Source organism: Serpula lacrymans (genome assembly GCF_000218685.1).
Source record: "Serpula lacrymans var. lacrymans S7.9 unplaced genomic scaffold SERLAscaffold_3, whole genome shotgun sequence".
NCBI lineage: Eukaryota > Fungi > Basidiomycota > Agaricomycetes > Boletales > Serpulaceae > Serpula > Serpula lacrymans.
Genome location: NW_006763292.1, coordinates 1,385,135 through 1,398,552, shown reverse-complemented (window position 1 = coordinate 1,398,552; position 13,418 = coordinate 1,385,135). Strand labels below are relative to the sequence as shown.

The window sequence follows — 13,418 nt, the reverse complement described above, 5'->3', positions numbered from 1 at the left end:
TGTTTTGATCAAACTTGATCCGGAACACAGGTTTTGATGTGATAGGTTTCACTCTCTTTGGAAGTGGGAAAGTGTCATATACCTGCATTGGTATTGAGACTTAGGAGTTCCTCCTCCAAGGCACACTTCCATAATTCTCCATCCGGATGAGATAAGGCTTCCTTTAGTATCCTTGGAAGGTCTGTGTTAGATATTGCCCCACTGCTCTTGGAACATCTTCATGCTGATATGGTTTTATTGCTTGTGGAACATCTCCTTGGTTCCATTTGCAATTCATCTGGACCTTGGATCTGAGGGTCAGGATCATCCTCCTCCAATGTATTTTGGTCTGGATAGTGAGCATTCTCTGAAATGAGTCCCTCCCACTAATATGTGCTAGGGTCTATGTTCCAGGGAGCAGTGTTGTCCTTTTGTACCTTTCCGGATTCATTGAATATGATATGCCAACTGGAAAACACAGTTTGTTTTTAAGTGTCTAGGAGTTTGTAGGCTTGCTTTCCATGTGTGTAGCCAATCATTATGGCTTTGCACTGTCGATGATGAGAACTGTTGTTAGAAAAACCACACACAAAAACAAACTAACACACAATCCTCCCAGATTCCACGGAACTTGTTTATGGGTTTTGCCTCTTAGAACAGTGCAGTGGTCTGGTTGTTTGTGGGGTGGTATTTATAACGATCCTTCAAAGTAAAACCCAGTGATGTATGGGTGTGGGTTTTGAGGAGGAGGGATAGTTGGAATATAGAAAGATAGGGGCTTTGTGGCGAGTATAGACGAGCACTACCTTGCTAATAGTAGCACAAGGTAGGTTTGAGAATGACAATATGATGAGGTGACAAAGTTCCCAGTGATAGCAGGCTCCTGACGCACAGACTGTAGTGCTCAGAAGGACTTTAATCGAAAGGGATGACAATTACTTTTGAAAAGTGACGAGTGACGATGACAGCAGTTAACAGTGGTAGCAGTGGGAAGTGTTGTGACCACACTGGATCACAAGTAGTAGTGAGTAGTGAACTTGAGATTAGAGAAGAAGTCTGGATTCGAGTTCTTGTTCTTTACTAGGTAAAATACAGGGGTTTATATAGTAAAAGAAAAGTAGGCTATGCACAGTATAGCTGTGCAAAAAGAATGAGAAAGAACATGAAGGAAGGAATGTATGCTGACAAATCCTGCGTAGGTAGTGCAGGATAAGATTGTCAAAAAAAGGGGAAAAAAGGGATAGAACAATGAATGCTGTGAGTAATGTCACAGGTTTGTACAGCCATAAAGTGAAGTCCAATAGCAAAAAGAGAGCAGGAAAATCATGATGTCATGGGAAGATACATGTAAAAAAAAGGGCAAGGCAAAACACTATCAGTATCAACATAGTTCCTTTATTGTCAGTCAGGCATTCTAAAAAATATGTGTCCATAAAAATGATTCAAAAATCAACAATAATCGCACTGTAAATGAATGTTCTGCTGAAAAAAAAGAAACTGGAGCCACCAGTCCACCACCTAGTCCAAATCCGACAGTTCCATGGCCTTACCAATGGACTGGTTGTGTTGGACCACCTGGTCAAACGAGGGAGGGAGAGGAGTAGTCCCAATTCGGAACAAGTGAGTCCCAGGCAGCGTGTGGTAGGTATCACAACACAATGGGATCCGCACCCGTGTACAGTGATTCTGGACCTTCTGGGCATGCAACCAATCAGTATGCTTTCCAAGTACGCCTTGGTAGCTTAGTTGGTAAAGCACCAGACCATGAAAGCTGGAGTCCCAGGTTCAAGCCCTGGCCAATGCATGTTTTCTCATGCTATAAACAAATGTCATAATTTGTCAGTAGGTGTAGCTGTAGCGAAGATGATGGACAAAAGATAAGTGTACCCAAGTGAATGGGACAGCAATGAACATGGGCGATGCAAGGGGATGAACCTTCTCCAGCTCAAAAATTACCCACACACGCTCCAACCAGGCAAGATGAGTGACCGATGTTTTGGTAGTATATGATGGTAGATCGACGTCATAAAGATGGACCTGTTGCCCTATTTGAACCGGCCGCTGGGGCTTTGCTGATATCAGCAGTGGCACGTGGTAGTCGACAGATTGGCGATAGAAGCGGATAGGAAGTGGTGACATCAGAAATGGTGGGGATGCAAATAAGATGAGGAGGAGGAGGGTGGAGGTGACAAAAAGGTGGATTAGAATGGGGATCCAGAAACGACCGTTGGGTGAGAATAAAAAGGAGAGGAAGGGGCCCATGGTGGGGCTAGGCAAAGGAAGGGGAGTAAGGGAAACAACAAAAGCGAGGGCGCAATGCAATGTGTAGCCAGTGGCGACGCAAAAATTTGCTGAAATGCCGAAACACGGAAAGTACCAAATGGAAAAGCAAAGGTGAGCGTGACTGGATTGCTACTCACGTGTCACTGTGCCTGTGTGGCGCAAAGGCGAGTCTTTTTGAATATTCGCTTCGTTATTGACACCTGTCCATGCTACCAATCAACTTTGGTGCATGACAGCGCCCCTTGGAGTAAAACTTCCCTTGCCTTTTGTCTTTCGGAATCAAGGCATATGCTTGGCATCCAAAAGGGCGAAGCAAAGTTGGATCAACTCTCCTTTTAAACAGTATTTCATATGGGGTCTTTCCATGGAGTCCTGATGCTGGGCTGCGTGCTGTGATATATGCAGCTGTTTGCATGGCATCTACCCAGAATGACCTTGGGAGCTTAGAATCATGGTGCATAGTGGTTGCTAATGTAGCCAATGTCTGATTCATGCGTTCTGCAATGCCATTTTGTTCCGGAGTATCTACAGCTGTAGTTTCTTGGATGACACCATCTCCTTGGAGTTGATTTTTGAATGCATTGCCAGTATATTCTCCTCCCCCATCGCTCCGGAGGAATTATGTGTACAGTTCAGTGGAGTTTTCTTCTCCCAAATGTGTTCGGAAGAATGTTTGGACATCTTCTTTCCATTGCTTGTATTGTTCCAGTGCTTCACTTTTGTGTTTTAGGAAATATATCCATGGAAATTTGGAAAAATCATCTACAATAATAATCCAGTAACAAAAACCCTCCCTGGAGGTTGGTTTGATTGGTCCTCCAACATCTGTGTGCACAATTTGTATGGGGCACTTGGCTCAGTTTCCTCCAGTGGACTTGAAAGGTAATTTCTTCATCTTTCCTAAAGCACAAGGTTCACAAAACTCCGGGGTTCCGGTAAGGGTGTCTATGTCCTGGAGCTGTCTTTTTGTAACCATCCGTTGCAAGCGGTCCATTCCAATCTGTCCCATTCTCCTGTGCAATAAATATATCTACTGCTGCAAAAGCTGACTCCGGGTTAATTTCAGGTTTTGCTTGGATGTGATAAAGTCCTTGCTTGTGTAAGGCAGTGAGGATAAGTTCCTTCTTTTTCCGAACTTCACAAGTATTTGACCCTGCTGGAAAAAGTGTTGATAACCCCGTTTTAGACAATTTGTGGACAGAGATAAGTGCTAAAGTAAAGTTTGGCACAAGTAAGACATTTGAAAGTGCAATACTGTAGTCCTTTTTGCCAACAGTTGCTTGTAGGATTACTGTTCCAATTCCAATGGCATTTACAGAGGATTCATCCCCAAAACTGATTGTCCTTGGAGGATGTAGAACATGGTATGTTGCTGGCTCAAACCAGGAGCGGTGAGGGACCATGTGGGATGTTGCTCCGGAGTCAATGATGATTGTTGTTTTGGTCTTATTGGGTTCCAACACAAGGTAAGCTTGAATGTGTTTAGCAAGGGGCTTGGAAATATGTACATGTTCCAATGCAATATGACTCTGTTCCTCCTTGGAGTCAGATCCAGATGATTGCTCCGCTGTATTTGCCTTTGTCTTTTCTTTTCCTTTATCCTTGTGTTTTTCCTTTCCCTTCTTTTTTTTGACCTTTTTCAGCTGACTGGAGTGTTCATCACTCCAAGGTGTTGTGTGACTTGGCTTTGTGGAAGTCACACCACTTCTCCTTGGACTTGGGTGCTGATTTGGAACCTCCAGGGGCCTTTCCTGACTGTTGTGCAACTTCTGCAGTGATCTGGATCTCAACTGCATCAAAGGTAAATTTATTTTCTTCAATCGTGTTTGATTACCGATGACTGAATTATTTGCCATTCAGGAGTGCATGGGAGAGATTGGAGAAGAGCGAAGGCCATGAGTTTGGCATCAACTCCTAGTTTCATTCCGGAGAGGTGTGAATCAATTGTCCGGATTTTTACAATGTGGTCCTGGATAGATGATGTCCCATCCCAGAACAATTTGGTGAGTTGCTGGAATAAGAATATCAAATAACTCCTAGGAGCTGGTGAGGTCTCCAGTCCTCATTAGGAGGGCATTAGAGATGTGGTCCTGGATGATTTCATGCGCCTTCTCATCCTTAAGTATCCAGGTGATTTCAGGATCCTCCAAGGAGGTGGGTTTTCCTGGTTAGGGCTTAAGCTCCTCTCCAGTAACAACCCGGATAACTTTTTCCTGATGTAGCTTTGAGATGATTTGGAGTTTCCATATCTGAAAATTGTTGGGTCCAGTGAAAACTGAACATGTGGATGTATCTGTTAGTTTTGGTGATTCTGCATCTAGTTGTGCTATCTATTTTCCCTTCTTGCTAAATCACTTTCCTCTTTATTCTTTTTGCTCTATTGTTCAGTATTCACTGAGCATTATATAATTTCGCCTTTGTGGCTGATTTGTTTACCTTTGTTTACAAAACTTCGGACTAGTATTGCAGAGTCCAGTATTCCTATTCTTTAGTTACTCATACTGGACTCTAGTTCTGTCCCTGTTAGCTCTCAGCAAGTGGCTAGACACTTCCCAGAAGTTCTCAATTGAACAGTATTGTGTGCTGTGGTCATGGTTCCGAGGTTGCCATTTCAAATAAGAATTATTTCCTGCGTAGCTTTTGCACCACCAGGGCTCATAACCTAATAAATCTAAGTGAAACTACAATAGATGTTAGTTTAAGGTGGTCTCTAATAAATGTAATGTAACATATCTCAGCCGCTGCCCGAGAGGCTATGAAAATGACTGAGGAATTCCTATACTAAACCCCCTACTACTTATAGTCGGAGGTGCTACTCGCTACAGTATAATGACTCCTAGAATGGCTGCTTTAGCAGAGACCGGGTTTATCCGGTTTTGTCACACTATTGGGCTACAATCAACAAACTCAATGCCTCTACAAGTAACACCAAGGGAACAAAACAATGTTTCCACCAGATACATGTTAAATATATTTGAGACTCAGACACAATGTTTCCACAATATAACTGTGTGATACATTATAGTTATATTTTAATAACATTTATTATGTCTCCACCATGTTTTTAACATATTTCTGGCAAGAATATTTTGAATAAAGCTAAAATGAAGAAGCCATATGTGTAACAAAATATCTTATATATATATTTAATAATTTTCTAATATGTCTGACATGTATTCTTATAATGCATGCTGATATCATTTTAAATATTATTCAAGATACATTTTAATGTCATTCAAGTCACATTTAAGATATTTTTATAATGTGTACTGTATGTTATGGGTAGTATCATATGTAAAACATTGTAAATGTATTTACAATAAGTATAAATTTGATTGTATCTTGCCAATATATTCTATATATATACTAGAATAATTGTTACTTCATTTATTATGTAGTTAAAATATTTCCTCATGAAATTTACTGTTTTAATGAAATTAACATTATAAATGTCACCAATTGATACATACAATATGACACTACTCTTCAACCAAAATGTAACTAACAAAAATATTCAAAATGTATTTTTAAGCAGTTGACAGTTAACAAAATTTCCCAAACACTTAATTGTCTCTGTTCCAACATAATTATATATTGTGTCAATCATTTTTATATCAACTGAGGTGGCAACTCATATATTTTATATTAGCAGAATATTATACTCACTATTTATACAGCAGTATTTTCTGTTTATCAAATTAACAGGTTATGAGCTCAGCAAAAACTGCTAATATGCCCCTTAGTAAAAAGGTATTTTTTTTCCTATCGTAAACCTCAATAGGAGAGACACAAATTGCTGCTTTATAAAAGTTGCTTGGGGTGAATAGTTGGGTTAAGATACTTTTTGAGTATACACAAAAGGGGTAGAAGGTATAAATCTGACTCTTATAGTTACTTTATCAAGGACAATATCATTGCACTCAATACAAAAGAACCAAAGGCCTATAAAAATGAAGTCAGAGTATATAGACAAATTAAAGGTATGAACTGCCAGATCACTTGTTTTTCCAGAATATTTAAACACTTTGATATTGAGAAAATAAGAACAAAGTCATAGTGTCACACTTTTTACCCATATTAGGAAGAGCCTCTCTATTATTTTAGATAAATTATAAATATGCCATTTTTGGAATGTTTTTATTAAGTCAAAGAATAACACTATATTTATTTGCTCATCCTATCTATGCCACAAGTCAGATAGAGACCTGAGCTTTTACAAGCACCACAATCCCTTAAATCCAAGTTTCTAGTATTGTGGGTTTCTCAGGTTGATGTTTCTCATGTTCTGCCATTCAGCATGCTCTTGTTGGAGCTTGCTCCCATATAATACTCTAGACCCCCACTCCAATATGTTGCCCCGGACCTTAGTCTGCTATATCTTCCTTTGAATGTTCCTTTATTATCCACATAGACTCTGATTTAGACCATATGACATGCTTGAATGTATATAATTATTTTATTCCTTGTTATTTCTGTCTGAATTGTGTTTATTTCCACTAAGCCTGCTTGAAGGCTTGCTGGGCCCAGATAAGGGTGAATCTGGAAGATTATAATGGTTGGCAGGCGAAGACAAGAGAGATGGTTTCTTCATGTCCTGGAGCTGCAGCTGGTACCTTCCTCTTCCAGCAGTGATAACCTCCACAGATGCTCCCACCCTATCAGACTTAGGCTCAATACCATTCCTCTTATATCTTTCACAATATCCACTATTACAATTGACATACCAGTACCTACTTACACTTCACCTTTTTTGTACTGTTACTTTTATTTTTCCAAGTCACATGACCAGTCATGTGACCATTTACTTTACTTTACATTTTCGGACTTTTCATAGTCACATCACCTGACCAAGTGTCTAGACCAATCATGTGACCGGTCACATGCTAGACATCGGACTTTAATATTTATTTACAACTGTACAGTACCTCATATATTTTAGTATATATACAGGAGCAATACATGGGGAAGGACTCAGCAAGTTCTCCTGTTGTCTACCAACAACTAACTTGTTGAATCCTAATGGGTAACCACTCCCACCTCTTCCTCTTCTTTTGAGTGTTGTTTTCATTGTGCTCCAGTGCCCCAAGACTGTGTCTTGCTTGTTGGTGTTGTCACATCCACCATCTCTTAGTGTGAAATATGTTTGGGGGGAGGACTAAGTGTTTCACTCCACATGAATGCACTGAAAAGCTTGACCATCCCTGCCCTGACAGACACATGGCTGCAGAAATAAGGATTGCATGTCATTAAGTGTAGGCGCGAGAGCAAAATATTTTCCATTGCTACTGTGTAGGCGTCAAGTGTGTGACACCCCCATTTGCATTTGACCCAGGCAGGAATATTGTCCTGTTTACTATGAGAAGAGAGTTGTGACTGATGAGATGGGATATTCAGGATGCCTCCCTTAGTACCATTCCTAGGGAGATTCTTTTTGTAGCCAGAGGTAATGGAACTGTGTAATGAGACATCACTGTGCTGATGAGGTGGTGATTTCGGAGACTTCTGTTTCTGAGGGGCTGAGCGCTTTGATGACACAGGTTTTTTGCCAGCAGCAGTTTGCTTTGCTTTCTCATCCCAGTTGATTTGTTGACAGTAGAGGCTTTTGCAGTTGACCATGATCAACCATAACATCCAGAGTGGACTCCATGTCATGGATGTAGTCATGTGGCATGTCAGGTTGTAGAATCCTGCCTATAGCTTGATAAGGATACGTCCCCTGAATATTCCAAAGATATAAGAAATAATTCTATTGTAATCAAATAAGAGAACTCATGGTCAGATATTTTGTGGTCCTGTCAGCATCACCAATTTGAACATCTTCAGCCATTGCCCAATCTCCTAAAACTCCGAGACACTGTGGATACCAGCCATTACTGATGTTAACAGGCCAATCTGAGACAGCAAAATGGGGCAAGCAGCCTTGACTTGAAGCCATGAATTGCCATCACTGACATCACAATGAATAAGACCACATCTCAGGTAACCATTCTGAAGGCCTGTGTAGCCAGATATTAGCAAGTGATGAGATGAACATAAATAATTCTTGGTTTACCAAGTAAAACACCAATGATCCCGTCCAGCATTTTACGTACACAGGAAAACCACACAATTTCTACCCCAACTGTTTTCATGGCCATGCATTGATGTGTACAGTTCTCCAAGGCAGCCAACTCTGAAACTCCAGCAGTGCTCATGATGACCTTGGTTGTGTCCTGAATAAGTGTCCCAGGATATGCAATAGATGGCACAAGGGTTGATGTGGTGAAAGGCAATGGTCTCTGATTGGAATTCCTGGTAAAAAATGTGTGTTGTCCCAACCAGTGTTTGCCCTATCATATAAAACATCCACTTTTGGATTTCCAGATCTGATGATATTGTCAAAAGATGCAGAAGGGTAAAGCTGGTGATTGTCAGGATAATGGAAGATGGATGACACAGCAAGCATAACCAACTTTTGTCATACTTGTAACAACCAAGAGTTAGTTACTCTGGCGCACACAGGAACACACTATAAAGGTAGTGATGAGGGAGTGGTTACCCCTTAAGCTGCAGAGAGTTTGTTGGTATACAACAGGAGGACTCGCTGAGGAGTCTCCTGGATCTATTGGGGTATATATACTAATACAGAGTGTTTGTACTTATGTACTGTACAGTTGATAAAGTTAGTGGCTGATGATGTCATGGGGCCTAGCCCGCATGACCAGCTCCACTGTGTGAGAGAGTTGTATCTAAAATAAGAAGAAGGTAATGCGGTGCGAGAAAGAGGAGTTTGAACAAAAGGGGAAGTGCCGCGTGGCACCATGTGTGAAAGCTGAAGTGTACAAGGTTAAAGCGGAGAATGAAAAAGAAGGAAAGGTCCGAAAATTGTGTTATCGTAACAATACTCATAATTGATGGAAAAGTCTGAAAGTAGCTGAAATATTTGATTGCATTTTGGACCTACAAAATGATGTATTTTTGTTGACATATCCCCATAAATACTATATTTTTGTGTGAATATGTAGAAATATGTTAACAAAATACATTATTCTGATAAAGTCTTGTAGGTCCAAAATGCAATTAAATATTTTAACTACTTTCAGACTTTTTCATTGATTTTGGGTGTGACAAAAGTTGGTTATGCTTGCTGTGTGAGGAGCTTTCATTGTAACCTACAAAGAATGGATCTCTTTTCAAGTCTTCTAGCTTATCATGAATGTTGCTGTTGGAAGGAGTGCCAGTGGTAAGCCAGTAATATTTGATAATGACGTAGTCAGGATTTCCAGGTGCACAAGGCCCATCACCAGAGACCTCCGCCACCATAACCCTTTTGGCTCTTCAGGCCTGTTGGCTTGAAGAGGATTGCAACAACTTTACAGAGTAGAGTAGCTGCACTTTGCTCAACATGCAAAACTAGCACACCCTCATTGTTGTAATCCATAGCATAGTTGTAGCCTAGCCATCTAGTCTGTGAGTAGCAAAGAAAGATTATGGTCCTGATAAATAGCTCAGGGTATCTATTAATGTCAAATGGTGAAGTGGTAGTGTTGCCTCCTCTGGTGAGTAGTGATATCCTTAGTATGGGCCCGCAGAGAGACAATCCAATGTAAAATCTCCTAGCAACTTGCTTGCAAAGAACGACCAATGCAGTATCTGCCAACTGGCTTATGGCAAGGTTGACAAAGTGGGGAAGATCCATATATTTGACCTTGCACGTAGAGAGCAGATGAAGCCAGGCATAGCCCCCATCCATGGCATCATCAACAAGCATTAGGTCTGGTTTGCGTCTATCAGACACCAGCCTTTCCGCAGATGACACCCATTAGCGTGACTTCCTCATTGAAGCATCCATTAAAACTGATTGCAAGTCATCATTGACAACCTATCTCACATTAAGCTAACTAGTAAAAGTTCTTTATAGAATAATAGCTTACCTTATTAAAGAATGATGCTATTTTGTCATATTTTGTCCTCCTGCCTTTTTTTGTATTCTGTGTAGAAATTTGGGGAATATACCTGGCACCAACCACACATAATATATCCACCAGATCCAGGGCCTTTGGTATTTAAAAAATTGCAAAGTTCCTCCACATTAGACGCCACAGTCCCCTCTGACAGGGTGGTATCTTGACCAAAGATCCATTCTTTGTATAATATGAGATGGTGAGTAAGTTGGCTGTGGTTTCTTTGACTTAGGATGAGCCTGAGCATGCCATATCATGACATTCATTACTTGCATGGGAATCTAGTTCCCTGGTTAATTCTTCAAGAAACTGGCTGTCTTCTCTCCACTGCTTTAAAATGTTCAATATACACCTCACCAAAGGCTTGAAGGTTAACATAAAGCTGTTTATTCTGTTCAATTTCACTGGATAGGTAAGGCAAAGTTTGACTCTGGTTGGCACCAACAAGTCTATCTGGATGCTCTGCTAGAGCATCATGACCCTGTATACACTCTGTTAAGACAGCACAAACCATAACTAACATAAAACAACTTACTGATGTACTATACCTATTCCACCAAGAAAAATGGACGCATTGAAATTGCTGTGTGCCATTTCCTCCATTGGTGAACAAAGGTAAGTCATCTATACATGCAAGAAGAAAGAAAAACTCACTTGAGAGGAATGAAATCAAGGATTAGAACTGTATCCTTGAGGAAAAAGGCAGGGAGGCTAAGAGGAAGCAGCTCCTGCAATCAACAAACAGTGGGTATTATTTGTGAACAAATCAATACGATACCTCAGACATTTGGCCATATCGCAAACAACTTTGCTGCTCACTCAGCCCAGTATCCAGCAAAGGTCAAGACCTGCAATGATAACCAGTGAGTACACTGACCCACCTACAGCAATCTGCAGGTATTTTGAGGTGTTTGAGTGGATTGAATCAAAGGTTTTTTTTCTTGTGGACATATATGATTTTAATACATTTTCTTACAGATAGAGCATTGCCTTCCTGAAGAATACTCTATTCTAGTCAAGATAGTGGATAATTTTCCAGGCTTACCTGCTTACTCACACCTGTTATAATTCAATTCATCTCTCAAAAATGGATCAAGCATACTGAGGATAGATATACTATTCATGTTATTGGTGATAGAAGGACACATAAAAGTAGCGTAGACTGATATATCATGCTTACCCAAAGTTTGAGCAGGTTCTACTTCACCTCAAGGACATTACAGCCTAACCTCCATACTACTACAGTCTATTGCTACAAGGATCACCATCAACAAAATAGTCAGTTAGGACCCTACTTTATCATGTGGAAACACTATGCTTATCAAATTATCTGAGAGACAGCAGTGATTACACTGAGCTGCCTCCATTGGCTTATGCTCAAGCCTCACAAGTCAATCTCAGCTACAGATACAGGGTAGGTCACTCTTTTTCTTACTGGATGGTTTTACTGGCTGATTGAAAAACCATTAGATGACGTCTTTTGTATGGCCACATAGCTTGAACAAGATTGCAACTCAAAAGAAAAAGGGTCATTATCATGACTGAACAGATGTGTTTGGCCGGGTGGTTGGCTGCTGAGCAACCTTCCTCCCATTGCCAACTTGTGCAGAGTGGCCTTCCAGCTCTGGACCATAGTGCTTTGTGTACTCGCTCTGCGAAGGCTTTGTTTTTTCCGTCCCATGTCCTGGTTGTGTTATAATCAATTGTCCGGTGGTGATAACACCCCAGGCAGATGGTGCAGCATGGGAGAACACTTGGCTCATAGCCTATACAAAATGTGCGCTGTCTCTTGGGCTGATGCGCATATGCGGGATTTTAGGATGTTGGTGGTGACTGTTTCAGCCCAGAAAATGGCATGTGTGGCATCTCCAAGGACGTCAAAGACAACCAGAAAATGTTTCAGTCCCTCAAGGTCATTTTTGAAGAGCTGTTTAACTGGATATATGGTATTGTAAGTGATTCTCAATATTTTCTCATAGGTGTCTCATGGATGTATTAGATGCAAACTCACCTTCCTGAAAAGTGCCAGATGTTTGAGCAAATTGCGTCCATCTTACCAGGAAACCACAATTCCCCAGCCTCCCCCTTCCTCTCACTGGTTATCAATATCAATATACAGACAAAGGCTCACCATGACAGCAAGGACCAGGAGTTTTGCCTTGTTCTCCCCATTGGAAAATTCAGGGGGACAGCTCTTCTGATAGTTGAGACAGGCCTTGTAATTAAGCTGAATCATGGGGATTTTGTAGTTTCCAGGTTGTCTGATATCACTCATCTCAACCTTTATTGTGAAGGTAAATGAGCATCCATTTTTGTTTTCTGGTGGCAGGTTTATATCTAATCCATATCTAATCACTGAGATATATATTATCAGAGTCAGGTAGAAATTATCTCTCTACAATTATACAAGATATGATCTCAGAATCTGCCTGCATCCTAATGAGGAAATGCCCTAACTTTCCACTCATTCCATGAGTTGTGTAACAACCAAAGTTTGTATACTCTGGCACACGTCAAAGACAGGCAAGGAGGGGTGAATAGAGTAGAGGATAATGTCCCTTAGGTAGGACCAAGTTTGTTATGGGTAAATAACAGGAGAACTTGTTGAGGAGTCTCCTTGATCTATTGGGATATTTATACTACTACAGACTATTTGTATATGTGTACTATACAGTTGATGAAAGCAATGGCTGATGATGTCATAGGGCGCAGCCCGTGAGACCAGCTCCACTGCATGAGAGACTTGTAGCTAAAAATAAAGAAAAGCAGTGCAGTGCAAAAAAGTGGAGTTTGAACCAAATGGAAAGTGCTGCATGGCATTGTGTGTGAAAACTATGAAAGAAAGTTAGAGTGGAGAATGAAATTTAAAGGTCCAAAAATTGTGTATTGTAACAAGTTGTTTTGCAGATGCTTGTTTTTCTTTCACCACCATGGTACTGACTTTACCTGTTACAGTATTTTCTCATGACACATTTCTACCATTTCTCAGGCGATTTCCCAAGGCACATTGTGGTGTTTGCAAGCAGACTCCAGAGAGCAAGGTGCTCTGCATTACTCCCAAGGTATCAGAAGGAGATAAACCTTGTCCATCCACTAACTTGCTTACCTCATCATTGTCCTTGCCAGCACCAGTACTCTACTTGCTCGCTACCACGTAAAATAAACGCACATGTGACAACTCTTTGCCTACACATTTTTAATTGAAAATACTCT

General features: G+C 40.7%; 2 protein-coding genes across 2 annotated transcripts; both read right to left on the bottom strand.

The window, feature by feature from the left end:
- Positions 1-2,503: 2,503 nt before the first annotated feature.
- Positions 2,504-2,704, bottom strand: SERLADRAFT_340143 (uncharacterized protein; the record flags this gene model as incomplete). The annotated part of the gene is made up of 1 exon (XM_007314515.1): positions 2,504-2,704. A coding segment is annotated over one exon (201 nt), but the record flags the coding sequence as incomplete, so codon positions are not given.
- A 9,036-nt stretch (positions 2,705-11,740) lies between these two features.
- SERLADRAFT_405941 (uncharacterized protein) lies at positions 11,741-12,441 on the bottom strand (the record flags this gene model as incomplete). The annotated part of the gene is made up of 4 exons (XM_007314514.1): positions 11,741-11,971; positions 12,040-12,140; positions 12,217-12,220; positions 12,337-12,441. The coding sequence occupies 4 exons, from the start codon at positions 12,439-12,441 to the stop codon at positions 11,741-11,743; spliced, it is 441 nt and encodes a 146-aa protein (XP_007314576.1).
- Between the last annotated feature and the right edge of the window lie 977 nt (positions 12,442-13,418).